Below are 16,767 nucleotides of genomic sequence, written 5' to 3' on the forward strand. Positions count from 1 at the left end.
CACAGCTGCCAGGCATGTCCTGGTAATGGAGGATGAGGCTGAGGACACCTTGCTGAGATCAGGAGCCTCCACCTCCTACTTCTGCTCAGGGATATTGTACTCACTTCAATTGAGGGTCCTGAGACAGCTGCACTTGGGGCCTGACTCTGACCACTAATATGATGGCACATACTCAAGAATAAAAGAAGGAATAAAAGAAAAAATAAAATGTCTAAGGACACTATGGTTACTCCTATGAGAAAACATCAAAACCTGATGGAGATATTATGATGAGATCATGACCAACAACAAAAAAGCTTTCTAGAGGAAAGAATGCCCCCTTTTCCATCTCGCCAGGGAATATGAGAGCTTGAATAGGCAGCTAAGAGGCCTGGGTAGTTCTCTTAATTGTGCTATTACAAGTTTATGAGGAATGTGACTGAACAAATTTATTTCCATTAAGTCATATTTAACATAAAGACAAATATATTCTCAAATGGAATGCAAATGGCTATATTTTTTAATACAACTAACTACCCACACATAATCTCATGAGAGCCCACTGACTTGATTTTATTCACAGTATAAATAGCTATTATTAAAAATAAATTAAATGGCCTACAGAAAGTTGTTAATGTGCCATGAGCGACTTTCATTATGCCAGGGAAGAAGGATTTCTACATTGAAAAAATGAACAGAAATGCAGAGCATTTATAGAGTACAGTATAGATGAGTTGTAGTCCTTACTTACTGTCAGATACATAGCTGCATAGACGCTGAGAGCGGCTTCTTTGGATGGGAAGGTTTTCCTGGCTCTCATGATGAGATCTGGGTTGCCAGTGCAGGCCTCCTCCCCACTGATGAACTGTGTGTACTGCTGACATCCTAGTGCTGTGTAGTTAGGCTTACACAGGGCAAGGAAATGCGGGGCCAGGTTTCCTGTGACTACCTGCCCTGCATTCACAAAGATATCTGTAGCAAACAGTCCAAATGTATAAATTCCTGGGGAAGAAGAAAAACAGTGTTAATTCTTTGCTGTGTGTGTTTGTTGGAAATATTTTAGTAACTACACGATATTCCATACATGTATACACATAGCTTCTTTCATTTCTCTCTGTCCCAGCTCTTCTCTTGGCTTTATGGAGTACTGGAAGTGGTAAATTATTTAATATATTGAGCTGTCTACTACTGGCTACATTTTTATGCCAGGCAGGCTTATAATACATAAGATAAAAGAAGAAAAAATATAACTTAAGACTCTGTTTGGATAATGAAGTTTTTAAAATGGAGTCATGTATTCCTTGAGAGGGTAGAGACTATTATGTTCTACTCATGTTAGTAATTTCTCTATTTTCCTATGTTTGAATTTTTTTAAAAAAATCTCACCAACATAAAGCAAAGCAGTTGTTTCTCTGATTATGCCTCTTAAGCCCATTCAGGATGATATTAACTCTGTGGGAGATGCCAATTAGCAGTGAAATCCAGGGTCATCAGTTTTCATTGAAATATCATGGAAAAACTTAAGTAAAACAAAATGCTTTCAGATTAATCCCAACTTGCCTTCAGAAACATATTTTTAAAACTCACAGAACAGCAGCCGGGCTCGGTGGCTCAGCCTGTAATCCCGTGCCTTTGGGAGGCTGAGGTGAGTGGATTTTCTACAATAAATCAAAAAATCAGCCGGGCGTGGTAGTGCATGCCTGTAATTCCGGCTACTCGGAAGGCTGAGGTGGAAGGATCGCTGGAGCCCAGCAGGTGGAGGCTGCAGTGGCTGGGAGCGGCCACTGCACTCCAGTCTGGGCGACAGAGTGAGACTCCAACTCAAAAAAAAAAGAAAAAGTCACAGAACAGCTAGTAATTTAGTCCTACCTTACCTTTTATGGAATGGCTGTCAATTTTTCAAATTTGGGACAATTTAGTAAACAATAGGCAATCAAAATTTTAACTTGTCTTTATAGTCTTAAAATGTATTTGCTTTGTTTACTGAAAGGCATAAGACTAAGTGTAGAGATACTTTTTCTCCTTTTGTAAGGAACTTGCCAATTTACTTGGATACCAAAAGTACTTTCTAAATTCAGTCATTGGTCATTATTGTCAAAGCTTATTTTTCTACTTAGATAGACAAAACAAATTGTTTAGCATTATTTCAATTAAACTTACAGATACAACTTTCAAGAATGTGGTACCAATATAAAGAAATCCATTCTTTTCTAATTTTGAAAAATAAAATCCATTAGGACCTTTTAAAACTATACCAAAATAATACTTCCCACAACAGTTGGTTCATTTAAAAATTTACATATAAGATGTCTTTCTTCTTAGTCATTTATTTCTAGAGTGTTTGTTTCCTAGGCCTTTTCCACATTACTGGCTGCTCTACAGAAAGCCATCATAAAAGTTGTGCAGGATCAAATAATTTTCCAGTATTATTATATGCATAGCTATTCTTTATATTTTTAAAATATTATGCAAGATTATAAAGGCTTGCACACAAAAACCTGCACATAGCAAAACTCTATGCGTATCCAAACAGCAATGAAACAAAGACATTAGTTGTCTCTTTATCTAAAAATTCTAAAAGGAAACAATAAGAGGCCCTTTCTTTACTTCTTGCCAGTATTCTATGAGTCATACAAAGTAAAGAGCTATCAAAATCAGAAATTTGGGAGAGGCAGAGAAATTAAAGAGAACTGAGCTCAATTAAATGTTAACAGGTGCAGCCTCTCCTTCCAAAATCTCATGGCCACGCACTGGAGCCTAAATTGCAAGTCTTCATCTGTACTCCTTTGAAATCTAGGCTAATGTGTAATCATTTTAGTTTACTAATCCATTCTTTATATCTGGTGTGATAGGTTTTCAAATAGAGGAAGTTAGTTGATAAGAATACGAAAATATCTCTTGGTACTTGAAAAACTCCCAAATGTGTTGTAGAATTCAAATATCAGTGCATCAGACCCTAGGCCAATATTTTAGTTGACTACAAAGATCATTAAAAGTGAGAACCCATGAGTCTATCTACTCTGCTGACCTCAAAAATAACATCACTATAAAGAGTGGTATGCTATCACAAAGTAAGACTTTGATTATAAGCTTCCATTTTATTATAACTAGAAATATCCAAATCATAAGGGTACAAGAAACAAATGAAGCTTTCCTAAATGTTTTGCAATTATATAATAAAAAGCATACCAAGATCTGAAAGCACACTTTATTTTGAGCCATATAGTCTTTTTTTTTTTTTTTGGAGTCATATATTCTTTAGAAATATGTGTGCAAGTGCAGAAAAATGTTGTACTTAAATAGACATAATATAATTTGCTTAATAGTGTTTGGTGAAGAAACACATCAATGTCATTAAATACTTTTGTTCTGAGAATGTTATTGCTTATTGTCTATTTTGTTATTAAATGACTCTTATTCAAAGAGAAATGAGTTAATAACAGAAATGATACATGTGAAAAAAATCACTTTTTAAGATTTGATATAAAAATTATCCATTCTACAGGATAAATGAGGACTTTGGAGAGACATAACTTGATGTTGATTCAAAAAAAAAAGTCTTGGATACGAAGACCTTTCATCTTCAGAGAGATCTAAGAGCCTGATGACATTTAGCTAGTCTTTAATGGGTTTATATATAGATTAGATGATCTATACATAAAATCTCCAAGGTGTCCATCTTGATCCCTTCAATATGAGAAATATGTTGAAGAATGACAGTATCTTTAACACATCTCTTAATACTAATCAGAATTTATCTTAAATGTTATTTAGTTTACACAGATATACTTATTTTTATCTAATAAACCCAGCAAATTCATTTATATTAAATTGTATTGTGTCGGTTAAAAAATTTGTGCAGGCTAAGTTCCTACTGAATTGAAATGCTTTTCAATAATTAATCAATGATCATATTTATTATTGCTAGCATTTGAGTTGAAAGTTAAAATATTCGAGAATCTTGTCCTGCAAGAAAATCACCAATACATTTTATACATAAAGAACAGCTTAGAAGTGGTACATGACATGCTTAGTATGCTAATTAACAAATACTACATGTCTTCTGTTTGTCAAGTTATTTTTCTTGTCTTTCATGATGTTTAACATTATCACTCCCTCACTACAACATTGTTTCTAAAATTTCATAACAAAGTCATTTCTTTTATTATAAAATTAACTATATAATTTCATAAACAGAGTAAGACATTTATTTTAATTATGTAATTTGTGTTTTCTTAAAATAATATTAAATATCTAAGTGTGGTGTTCTTTCTCCCTTAGAGTAATGTGGCAATGACAGCCTGAAGTAGGGTCCTGCAATATTAGAGAGAAAGCAGCATGTAATGTTTATTTTTAAAACCAAATTGAAACACTTCCAAGAAATGATAACCTATTATTTGCATATAGTTAAATACAGGTCATTTTAAAGGTTACCTTATACATAAACATTGTTTCAGCAACAATGAAAACAAATGAATGAGTACATACCAAGAAATCGGACAGTTCGGCGCACCAGTGGGTTTATATAGCAACAGTCTCCAGTTAAAATAGTTTTTTCTTGGTTTTCAAAATCCCTTGTGGCTAGTTGTAGGCAAAACACAGCAGTTTCTCCAACTATTATCTTGCAAGGAAATAAAATATTTAAAAATATTATAATTTAATCAATATAAATGCAGAATATTTTTATTTTAAAAAATGCAAAATGGACCTCTTTTGAATTGCAATAATCTCATTTTGCTGTAAAATGGAGCCATATTTGATTACCTTTTATTGTACCCATCACCCTATGTATATAAACCATATTTCTCTCAATTCTGAAGAGTACTAAATTGATGTTATGAATAAAATAGACTATAACATTTTTGCTTTCTAAGTTTTTTCACTTAAAAAATGAAATATACAAAGGACCTTTAAGGAAGTACTCACTTATTTTTTATGTGTAATTAAATTCCACATTTTATCTTTTAAACAACTGTATATTATTTAAATTTGACTCAGGTATAGAATTAAGAACAGATTCTCTATGCCAATGTTTTTGAACAAATCTGGTAGAGACATACTAATTTAAAATCATATTGACACTTCTATAGCAATAAAAAAACATTTTACACATATCTGGCCTTGAAATTATCCTATTCTGAGACATTGTTAAGAATTGGAATCATTAATATACTCGTTACACTTTACTACACAGGTTATTTTAATCTTCATAAAAACCATATGAAGCAGGAATAGTACCATACCCTCTTAACAAGAAACCAAGGTTAGAATACAAGTGCATTGCCCAAGAGCTGGTAACGAGAACCAGGTTCTGGCGTGATACTTTGCTCCACTCTGCTGACTTATTAAAAGACCTATCTGACTTGCATTGGTGCTTGTACCATTTGCTGTGGTTTTCATATACAATCCTCAAAATCACCCAGCAAGGTATTAAAGTAGTATTATTATCCCATTGTATAGATAAAGAAATAGAGATTTGGGGAGATTCAATAATTTGCTCCCCATGGAGCCAGTCAGAAGCCAAACAGAAACTTCAGTTAGTCTCATGTGTTTTGACTCTATTTAATTACCATAAACAACAGCACAAGAAATAAAATTAAGAAGAAACTGGTCAAGCTCGGTGACTCAGCCTGTAATCCCAGCAATTTGGGAGGCCGAAGCAAGTGGATTGCCTGAGCCCGTGGGTTCGAGACCCACCCGGGCAACTTGGCAAGACCTAGTCTCCACAACGTGGTAGTGCATGCCTGTAGTTCTGGCTACTTGGAAGGCTGAAGTAGAAAGATTGCTGGAGCCCAGTAGGTCGAGGCTGCGGTGGCCAGGAGAATGCCATTGCACTCCAGTCTGGGTGACAGAGTGAGACTCCAACTCAAAAAAAACAGAAAAGAAACTGCAGTCAATAACACGCCTGCTAATTGGTCATGGTCGAGTTTAGTTTTGGTTTGTCTTGTCAAGGATAATTGCATGCTATACAGGGAGTCCCTGACATTCCCCAGGGAAATGATTTGGGGGGGACAGGGGGTGAGGGAGAAGGAGAGGGAGGTCTCCATGAAAAGCAATATCTATGGTTAAAACACACTCAGAATAGTCAGTGGTAGTAAAGGTAAGAGGAGATGAGGTGTTTGGCCTGCTTTCGCCTCAATGTGAGTGACAGACCGTGAGGCATCTGCTCATTTTCATCTTTCTTCCTACCTCCTTTCCCTCCTTTCTTACTATACCTATTTTTCTGTGTTGGCCAGGGTTCGAGGTTAAGCTGGAAGACTGAGCTGAACTATATTAAAAGAGACTAGTCTTGCCTATCTGCAGAGCCTGGGTTGAATGAGGAAAGACAGGAACTTCCAAATTCCTCCTGAATTTTAATGTTGGCTCTGATGAAGCTGAGTTGGTGTGTGATGACACAGTTCATCCAGCCAAATGGGGCATGGAAATTACTTCTCATGGGTGTGTCATCTGTCAGCAAGGCCCTATTAAAAAACTGAGAAATAGACACACTGTGTGCCTGACAACTTCTGGATAACTCTTTCTCATGCTCTACCTCTTCTTCACTGACCCTTGGCAGATATCACCACCATGATGCTTTCTGGGTTTTCAGATTCAGCTTCTTCTGAATCTACTTTGCTGTAGAATTCTCCAAATTCTAATGATCCATTCATCATCCAGTCCACTCCATGAATTGGCTGGCTCCCCACATGACTGCTGCCTCTCAGCCTGCCTTTTCCACAGCAGTTTCCATTGGGCCTCCACCCCCGGGCTGGACCCACTCCATAGTACTCTGAACCCCGACTCACTAAACTCCCTACAAGACAGTAGGAATGCAATAATTCTTCCTGAAGGCATAAAGGAACCCCATCCTCAAAACACTCTCATCTGGACCTTTTGCTTGACTTCTAATAGCCAACATCTCCCAGTGATGAAGAATCTACCCTATGTCCTAGTTCTTATAACCAAGTCTTATATATGAGTCCCTGACTTGGAATTCTTTTCAGTTACCCAATTCCTAAGGGACCAAAAATGGCCTCATTTGGGCTCCCTCTTCCCAAGTCATTCTTCCCAGTCTTTCTTTTTCTTTTCTTTCTTTTTTTGTAGACTATTTTATTTCATGAGTTAGTACTTTTTTCAGAAAGTATAAACAATATACTTATTTCCCTGAGTATAAATAACTAATTCTACAATAAAAGACAGTTACAAAATGAAGCAATTGGAGGTACATAATTCTCTGCATTCAATTATACAATTAAAATCGATTCTTAGCCGGGCTCGGTGGCTCAGCCTGTAATCCCACGCCTTTGGGAGGCTGAGGTGAGTGGATTGACTGAGCCCACGCGTTCGAGACCCACCTGGGCAACTTGGCAAGACCTCATCTCTACAATAAATCAAAAACTAGCCGGGCGTGGTAGCGCGTGCCTGTAGTTCCAGCTACTTGGAAGGCTGAGGCTGAAGGATTGCCAGAGCCCAGCAAATCGAGGCTGTGGTGGCCGGGAGCGACCACTGCACTCCAGTCTGGGCGACAGAGTGAGACTCCAATGCAAAAAAATAAAAATAAAAATAAAAATAAAATAAAATTGATTCTTGAAACTCTCAGTTATGTTGGAACTTTAATGTTTCAAAAAAAACCAAAACAGCTCATTTTGCACCTGTGATATGAAGTATCAGTATGAGCTGTCTTTACCAAATTCAAGGGCAATCTTTAAAGCAGTGCTATTGAGGTCAACAGGCTGTGTGTGTCTTTCCAGTGCTGACTCCTTGCTTGCCTGTATCTCAGCACGTTTCATGTTTCTGAATTTTCTGCCTGAGTGTACTTGCCCAAATAGTGTCTCGGTCATTGTCATTTGGCTGCTGCTAAATCCGCTCATACTAGATTAAGCAAAATAGGGAATCAACTCCAGGGTTAGTACCCTCAGAACTTAAGGGAAGGGGTCAGGGATCAGTCCATGAACTCAGAGTCCTCAAGAGTCTGGGTGACAACAGTCTCATCTCCCATTCCCTTTCACTGGAGTCACAATGCCTCTCACTTGCACTCTTCTATATGTGCCTGACTCATTCCTACCTTTCTGCAAGTCAGTTTTACTTCCTAGCATACAGGTTCCCCCAACAGCCTTCAAGAACCTTATCTTGAATCACAGGTTTAGTTCAAGGAAACAGTTAAATTGATTAGATTTACCAAATGCCAATTCCAAATTCCCAGGAAGCCTGGGCTGAGATGGTTGTCTTTCCTGGTCCAACAAGACAAGGCCAAGAAGGCCTCTCAGGGTGTGTAAAAACCACCACTCTGTGGGAAGATAAAGTCATTCTTGAAAACAGAGTTTCTGTGACCATCTAGATGTCGACTTCAGACTCCCATCCAACACATCTTGATGGACTCCCCCAGGCCAGTTCTTGGCAGGGCCTGGCCCTTCCCACATGTCCTCTAGACACCACACTCTGTCCACCTGCTTGGACTTCAACTCATGAAATGCATGTGTCCAGGTCCTAGTGTCTGCTTTGGTCCAGTGGGCATGTCTAATTCACATGCTCTAATCCTCTCTCCCTCTAGAACTCACTGTGGTATCTGTAGAACTTCTCATCAAACCTTCTCTTGTAAGTCACCACCCAACTTTCTGAGTGAAGACTTCCATTGTTCACTGCTCCCAGATACATTTAAAGAATGAACATCAAATAACTATAGTTATGATGAATGCATTTAAATAAATGCCTTCTGCATTAAGGGCACAATGGTAGGCATTAATGTTCAAAGAAAGTTTTACCATCTAACTGGGTAGACTCAAGCAACATAATTAATAATGATACAAAGTTGCATAGACTGAGTTTTACTGGACTAGTTTGAACACCATGTGCTAGTAGAATACTTGGGAAGAAGCATCATCGCATTACTGAGGGAATCTGTGATGGCCATAAAACGAGCCACTTGTGTCTCCCGCTGCAGGAGGCTTGCAGCTGATGGCCCAACTGCTCTGGACTCAAGACTGTGTCCCTGCTGAGGTCATACTCCACACAGGCTCCTCCCAGCCAATGAATAAGCACAATGGGTGGACTAAGGGGATCCGCCCTCTGAGACCAGAGACAGCTCCAACCGGAAATTTTGTTTTAACAAATCCCAGGGCCTCACCAAATCTTTCTTGGAACTGTGCTTCCTAGCCTGTCAGACTACCCTAACTAGACTACCTAGTCTAGTATGCCAAGCACTTCCTACCCAATCCTTCCATATCCCTCTACTGCACCGGGGTCAGACCTCCAACATAGTCTGAAGACTCTCCTTGCTGTCTCTGGCTTCCCCCCAAACCTTTATCTTTTACAGGTGTTTCTTCCAATAAATCTTCTGTATGTCTAATCTCATTTGCTCCCTGTTTCTAGAACATAAACTAATAGCATCAAAGAAAGACAGATGTGATTCTGGCTACACTTAAAGAAAGGGTTGTCATCAAACCAGTGTAGAGGACTCAGAAACAGACCTGACAGGAAGATGGCATTTGGGGAGGAGAGGAGGAGCTCCCAGTAGATCTAGCTTGACCTCAACAGAGGTTAAAGTAAACAGCTAACCCTGGAGGCAGAGGCACACAGGTAGCACCCAGGAAATGTGAAGCATTCTCATAATCATTGAAAAAGTTGTCGACAACAAGAATATCATTCACAACAATAAAATGTTGTTATTAAGGTCAATAGCATTAGTATACAGTCTGAAATATATATGGAATCATATACAGCTGATGATATTGCTATTAATAATTGCTATTCCTAGACGAGAATTCTTTCTTTCTAAGCTTAATACAATGCCAGGCTCAACATGGGGACTTTTCATCTCTATTGTCCTTCTATCTCTCTGTCCTTATGACTAATTTAATACCTGGTCATAAGAACTCTAAAGCATACACTTCTCTTTTTCTCTTGAATTTGATTTAGAGGTTCTGATCAGTAATTTACAGACCTAAATTCTACATTCTCCAGTATTTATTTATTTATTTGATTTTTTTGTTTTAAAGATGTGGGGTACAATTCAGGGTTATGTATGCAAATGTTCATTATGCAGGTACCCTTGTTAATGATGTGTGCCCCCCTGCCCAGGCAGTTTCCCACTACTACCAATCCCTTTCTTGTAGTATTATGATAATTTTCAATGTCAATTTATGAGTGAGAACATGTGGTACTCAGTTCTTTGTTTCTGTGATAGATCACTCAGTATTATAGACTCTAAGTCCATTCAAGTTGCTGCAAAGTTTATAATTTTGTCCTTCTTTATGGCTACATAATATTCCATTGTGTATATGTACCACATTTTCTTTATCCAGTCCTTTCTTCAATGGATAGCATGGTTGGTTCCATATTTGTGCTATTGTGAATAATGCTGCAATAAACATGTGTGTGCAGGTATCTTTTTTATAGAGTGATTTGAGTTCCTCCAGGTATAGTCACAGAAGGGATATGGTGGAGTCATATGGAAGGTCGATTTTTAGATCTTTTAGAAATTGTCAAACTGTTTTCCCCATAGGTTGTACTAGTTTACACTCCCACCAACAGTGTAGAAGTGTTCCCCTTTCCCTGCATCCTCTCCAGACCCCTACCTATCACCATACACAAAAATCAACTCTAAATGGATCAAAGACCTAAACAGAAAACCTCAAACCATAAGAACCTTAGAAAACACAGGAGACACCCTTGTGGAAATTGGAGTAGACAACCAATTCCTAATCAAAACCCCAAATGCCCGTGCCATAAGAGATAAGATAGACAAGCAAAACCCCATCAAACTGAAAAGTTTCTGTAGAACCAAAGAAACCGTCAAGAGAGCTGGGCTCGGAGGCTCAGCCTATAATCCCGCACCTTTGGGAGGCTGAGGTGAGTGGGTTGCCTGAGCCCGCGGGTTCAAGACCTGCCTGGGCAGCGAGACCTCATCTCTACAATAAATCAAAAAATTAGCCAGGCGTGGTAGCGCGTGTCTGTAATTCCGGCTACTCGGAAGGCTGAGGCGGAAGGATCGCCGGAGCCCAGCAGGTCGAGGTTGTGGTGGCCGGGAGCGGCCACTACACTCCAGTCTGGCCACTACACTCCAGTCTGGGCGACAGAGTGAGGCTCCAACTCAAAAAAAAAAAAAGAAACCATCAAGAGAGCAGGGAGACAGTCCACAGCCTGAAAAAAATATTTTCCAACTGTATAACTGACAAAGACCTAGCATCTAGGCTCTACAAGAAACTCAAACATTTTGATAGTCATCAAAGAAATGCAAATTAAAATCACATTGAGATGTCACCTAACTCCAGTCAGTATGGTCATCATTAACTCAAAAAGCAACAGATGCTGGTGAGCGTCTCCAGTATTTAAATTCTGTTTCTTTCTCTTCCTGCCAGAAGCCCTCCCTGGTGGACTTCATTCCTCTTCAACCAGTCCCAACCCACAGTCTGTGGTCCACATGCAGCCCAGGATAGCTAGTTGTGCAGCCCACAAAATCTTTTCATGTTGAGTTTTTTAGTGTTTCTGTTCTTCGTGACCCCATGCATAGCTCCATTTTTGAAGTCCACCACCACGCCTTGTTCATGGCATCACTTTTTGGCAGCACATACATATGTGTGCAGTTGTTTTCAAATTATGAAGCACACGAAGAGCAAAATTTGAACAAACATTTCTGAAGAGTACCTTGAGAACTCACTAAGAATTGTGACTACTTCCATTGAATCAGATATGGATAGATCAGTTCTACAAAAGCAAAGTCAAATTTCCCACTAGTTATATACCATTCTCCTTTTTCTAAATTTTATAATAAAAATACAAAGAATAAGTTTCATTATATATATATATACACTAATTATATTATATAACTTATGTGTGGCCCAAGATAACTCCTCTCTATTTGATGTGGTCCAGGGAAGACAAATTTGGACACCCTGTCTTAAGGCTTAACCAACCTCTGCCCCTCTGAGGAATCCTAAAGACTTCCTTCTTCCCTGAACTCTAGACACAGGTCTCCCTGCATCTGTTGAACAGTAGCATCCCAACATGCTCATTGCTACCTCCTGTAAGTTCTTACGGCCTTCGCATCCAAAATGGAATCCAAACCTCCATCCATTCACGTGGTCATCTGTGTGAACCTATTCATCTCTACACAGACATTTATCTGGGACACTGATGTGTCATGCCAACACCTCCATTTCTCTCTCGCCATCAACTGCTTTTGTTTATATTATTTTTTAGTCAACACATAAAACTGTATATATTTATGGTACACAACACAATGTTTTGAAATATGTATACATTATGTAATAGCTAAATCAAGCTAATTCACATAACGTTGGCTCACATAGTTACCAGTTTTTGTGTTACAAACACTCAAAATCTATTCTCTTAGCAATTTTTAAGTATACAGCACATTGCTATTAATTATAATCACTATGTTGTAAAAGAGATTTCTTGAGCTTATTCCTTCTAACTCAATCTCCATTCATTGCTAAATCCTCCTGATTTTACATTTTAATTCTATTAAAAATATGACCATCTTTATTACCATCCTCATTTTAAAACCTAGCCCTTGCTTTCCTGCATTAAAGAATCCACAAAACTCACCTTTGTGTCTGTATTCTCTGCTCTTCAGACCATTACTACCAGAATGATCTAGTGAAAACAGATTTTCTGCAATGCAAGTTTTCCATTTACAATTTTCAGTGTATCCTCACGGCTTACGGATTAAGAGGAATTGCCATAAGAGATCATTTACCGCCGAACCTAAGCCCATCTTTTTTCCAGCCTCTGCAGTCGTCACACAGCCTTCAGACACCCTGTGCACTAGTCACAGATAAGCATCTTCACCCCCCATGGCACTTGCATCTCTATACATCGAGGCTTTTACACATGCTCCACAGCTCAGGGTGGCTTGGTAGGCAGGGCACTATCTGGCTTGAGAGGTGATTTAAACATTGCCTGCTCCACCTTTATGCCTACTCCCGGGCGCTTTGTCCTCTCCTACTCTGTGTTCAGGAGCACCTTGTTCATTTACTATGGTTTCTTTCACATGCTTTGATAAGTATCAGTAATGTCTGTCTCCTCCTCTCAGTTGAGAGTGTCTCTGAGGCAGAGACTGCATAATGTTTATCTGCATATCCACATATTAAAGCATACTGACTGACCATCAATGTGAATGTTGTAGGAATTACTGAAATTCAGTTCAATCGACCCATTTTATAGATCAGAAAATGTGTCCAAAGAGAGACAGAGAAGTTGAACATGCCTGAGTTGCACTGTTGCTGGCACAGAGTCTGCGTGCAAGTTCAGAGCTACCATGATTACTGCCTCTGCCCAGGCATTTCTTCCAGCTTTTCCTGGTGAAGATGGGTCAGCCTCGGCTCCCCAGTCACAGGCTGCACCCCGGAGGCCCACCACATTCCAGGCATCTCTACAGCTTTAAACGGCAGGAGACAGGCACAGAACCTCACCGGGGCCTCTCTTTCCAACTCCTCTAGCATCCAGGAATGAGAGAACTGAGTGTGGAAACAAGACTTTCCTGGTCCCATTAACACATACGCCAGTCCTCCAACAAAGACCAAGAGAGTTCACACTTCCCTCTCCAACGCCATTGTTTATTTTTAAATTCTATTTATTTATGTATTTATTATGTATTTATTTATTTATTTTAGTTGGGTTATCACTTTGTCACCCAGGTTGGAATGCAGTGGCACCGTTGTGGTTCACTGCAGCCTCAGTCTCCTGGGTTCAGGCGATCCTTCCACCTCAGCCTTCCAAGTAGCTGATACTGCAGGCACGCACCACAGCACCTATTTTTTGTTTAATTTTTTTAGAGATAAGGTCTTGCTATGTTGCCCAGGCTGATCTTGAACTTCTGGGCTCAAGTGATTCTCCTGCCTTGGTCTCCCAAAGTGCTGAGATTACAGGCAGGAGCCACCCCACCCCGACTATTGCATTATTATTTTTGACATTCTCTTTTCACTAAAATGTCTTCTCTGTATACCTTGGCTCTCAGGACCTAGGTTTTGATTATTTCTTCACCTGTATCTGGAAGGGACTCTTAATTCTGGAGTCTCTGGCTGCCATGTTCACTCAGCTCCCAAAGCAGCCCTTGGATAGAGTATAACTGGTTTGCTTTCGCTGCAAGGGCTTATGGGGGAGGGGGGATCTCGGCAGTGCAAAGGCACAAAACTTAGAGACTGGGATTCTAAAAACTTTGTCACTCCATGGTCTTCCTTGACAAAAATCTCTTTTCTTCTGTGAACTAACACATGAAAGCCATTTCCAGGGAGAGCTGAGGTGCCAGATGGTGTCCACCAAAGTCCACTGGGAGGGAGCCCCCCACCTGCCAAGGATGAGCAGGACACCTGCACCTAGGGGGAGCATCTGCTGGTCTCCTGTGGATCTGCCTTCCATGCAGGTGCCCCCACTTCAGTATATGCTCTCCACTCACTGGGACGTGAGGAGTACCTAGGCGCCTGGTGGACGAAGGCCACATGGAGGTCACAGCTGCCAACCCCACCTGGCTCCCTCACATCTTCCCACCCGTGCCCACTGGGCCACAAACTTCATCCTGTTCCCACCTTCCTCTGCCAAGAGGGGCAAAGTCCCCACCTGGTCCCCCTCTGGAGGAGGCCCTCAAGAGAACTTCGCGGAGGTCAGTGATTGTCCACAATATCTGGCACTCTGGTATGGAGTGTGAGACATGCCTGCCCAGGGTCCAGGAGCTGGCGGGAGGACTCCCACTCTCTCCAGCTACCAGAGCTGTGTCCAGCTCCGCTGTTCCTCAGTCACAGTCTTCCCTACCGCAACCTGGCCACCCATGTCCTTGAGGCAAGAGTCCTGTCCTGAGTTCAGCCTGGTAGACAGTAGCCCTGCATTCCATGATGGCCCTCCCTGGACTTGAGGACTACGATCTTGTCACAGCCCATTCCCTGGCTGGATTACCGTATAATGCTTTATTCAACTCAGCGTGGAGTACATGAGCCCTGGGGCCTGGACTCAACTGACGGGCTGGACCAACACATGGCCCCGTTTGAAGACCCATCTACCCCCTCATTCTGCCTCTGAAGACAAATGTGGCATCCAGTCCTACTTTTTATCCATTCCCTTGTTTGGCCATGAGTAAAAAGTCCCTTCTTATGATGACTCGCAACCTCCCAAGATGCAAGTGTAAGTCATAAATGCCTGGGTGTAAATGCATAAATGTTTCCAGGACCAACACACAGCTTTGCTCTCATGCCTCAGACCCCAGAGGGTGACCCTTTGTCATCTGTATTTCTTAGTGACGAAACAGGGAGGTATGTTTTATGAGGAAGATAAAATCATCGTAGATTTTTATCAAATGTCAAACTCCAAACAGCTTTGTTTTTATTTATAAGAGCCCAACCGGAAATTCCTCTACTCTCTGACTGGGGTGACTCAAAGATACCCATGCATCATTGATTTGAAATTGGTACAAGAAAATCATTTCAGATGTAAATGCAGCAACACAAGGATCACACGATCAGTGCTATAGCATGTGTCGTGTGCACTGCAGATATGGGTGAAACGATGTCTGAAAAGTTAATCCATAAAAGTATAGTCAAGGGACACACTTAAATTTCAAGCTCTAATGTGTGAAGTCAGTGAAATGTGGTTAAAGCAGCTGGAACTTGTTAATTTTCAGGGGTTTTTTTGTTTGGTGGTTGTTGTTATTTTTGTTTGTTTGTAGTTATAAGAGGTCAGGTGCAGTGGTTCATACCTGTAATCCTAGCAGTTAGGGAGGCTAAGGCAGGAGGATCACTTGAGGCCAGAAGTTTGAGACCAGCCTGGGCAACATAGTGAGACTCCATCTCTATTTAAAACAAGAAAAGAAAGAGGGGCAAGTCTCAGGCTCAGGGTCATTGGCAAAAACCAATAACTGACTAGAATTTGAAAAGCAATGTTTTTTATTGTAATTATTTTATGAATCCATTCTGCTTAGTGATTGATGTTGGTTTTCTACTCGCAGTAAGGATATAAAGAATTCTTTTATAATTTGACTACAGTGGATTGATTTGAAGAAAATAATAATTTGGGTGGTGTGCAGCTATGATAGAACCAGGTGATGCCCTGAAAAGGAGACCGGGAAAATTTAATACAGAATGAAAGCCAAGTCGCACTGAGGCTTACTAGGTTCCAGGCACTGTTCCATGTCATTTGCAAATATTTGTCCATTTAATTTTCAAACCAACCCTATGAGGTAAGTACTGTTATGAAGATCCAGGTAGAGATGAAAAATATAAAGCACAAAGTAGCCTGCACATGGGAATAGCAGTGGTTAAGATCAAGGGCAGATGGCACCCAGGAGGCCCCATACTCTGGAGAGAGTCCAGTTTGAGCACAGTGATGGGTCAAAGGCAGGTTAGGCAGAAGAATGTGAAGTCAGCACTAGATCCAATCCTTAGAGCCAAGGCTTGTGGTCTTTAAGAAACCCCTGTCAGCCGGGCTCAGTGGCTGAGCCTGTAATCCCGTGCTTTGGGAGGCTGAGATGAATGGATTGTCTGAGCCCGAGGGTTCGAGAACTGCCTGGGCAACTTGGCGAGACCTCATCTCTACAATAAATAAAAAAATTAGCCAGGCGTGGTAGCGCGCACCTGTAGTTCCAGTTACTTGGAAGGCTGAGGCAGAAGGATCGCTGGAGCCCAGCAAGTTGAGGCTGCAGTGGCCAGGAGCGGCCACTGCACTCCAGTCTGGGCAACAACCAACAACAAAAAGAAACCCCTGTCAATGTAGATGCCAGGGGGTAAGAAACACACAAAACTGTCATCCCAGATTCTGGGTAGGGTAAGCTTACCAACTCACTTTTCAACTGGAAACCAGTGG

The 16,767-nt window shown here is 40.5% G+C and overlaps 1 protein-coding gene across 2 annotated transcripts in view; it reads right to left on the bottom strand.

Moving 5' to 3' along the window:
• Nucleotides 1-16,767, bottom strand: part of PLPPR5 (phospholipid phosphatase related 5) — a 132,242-nt gene that overhangs the window by 74,371 nt on the left and 41,104 nt on the right. For both annotated transcript variants that reach the window (XM_021714910.1, XM_008062858.2), the window contains exons 2-3: nt 4,468-4,600; nt 731-981 (exon numbers count right to left, since the gene is read on the bottom strand). In XM_021714910.1, coding sequence (XP_021570585.1) covers nt 731-981; nt 4,468-4,600 — 384 coding nt within the window. The remainder of the gene's footprint in view (nt 1-730; nt 982-4,467; nt 4,601-16,767) is intronic.

The sequence above is a fragment of the Carlito syrichta genome, unplaced genomic scaffold (genome assembly GCF_000164805.1).
Source record: "Carlito syrichta isolate Samal-C Ts95f unplaced genomic scaffold, Tarsius_syrichta-2.0.1 Scaffold305869, whole genome shotgun sequence".
Taxonomy (NCBI): Eukaryota; Metazoa; Chordata; class Mammalia; order Primates; family Tarsiidae; genus Carlito; species Carlito syrichta.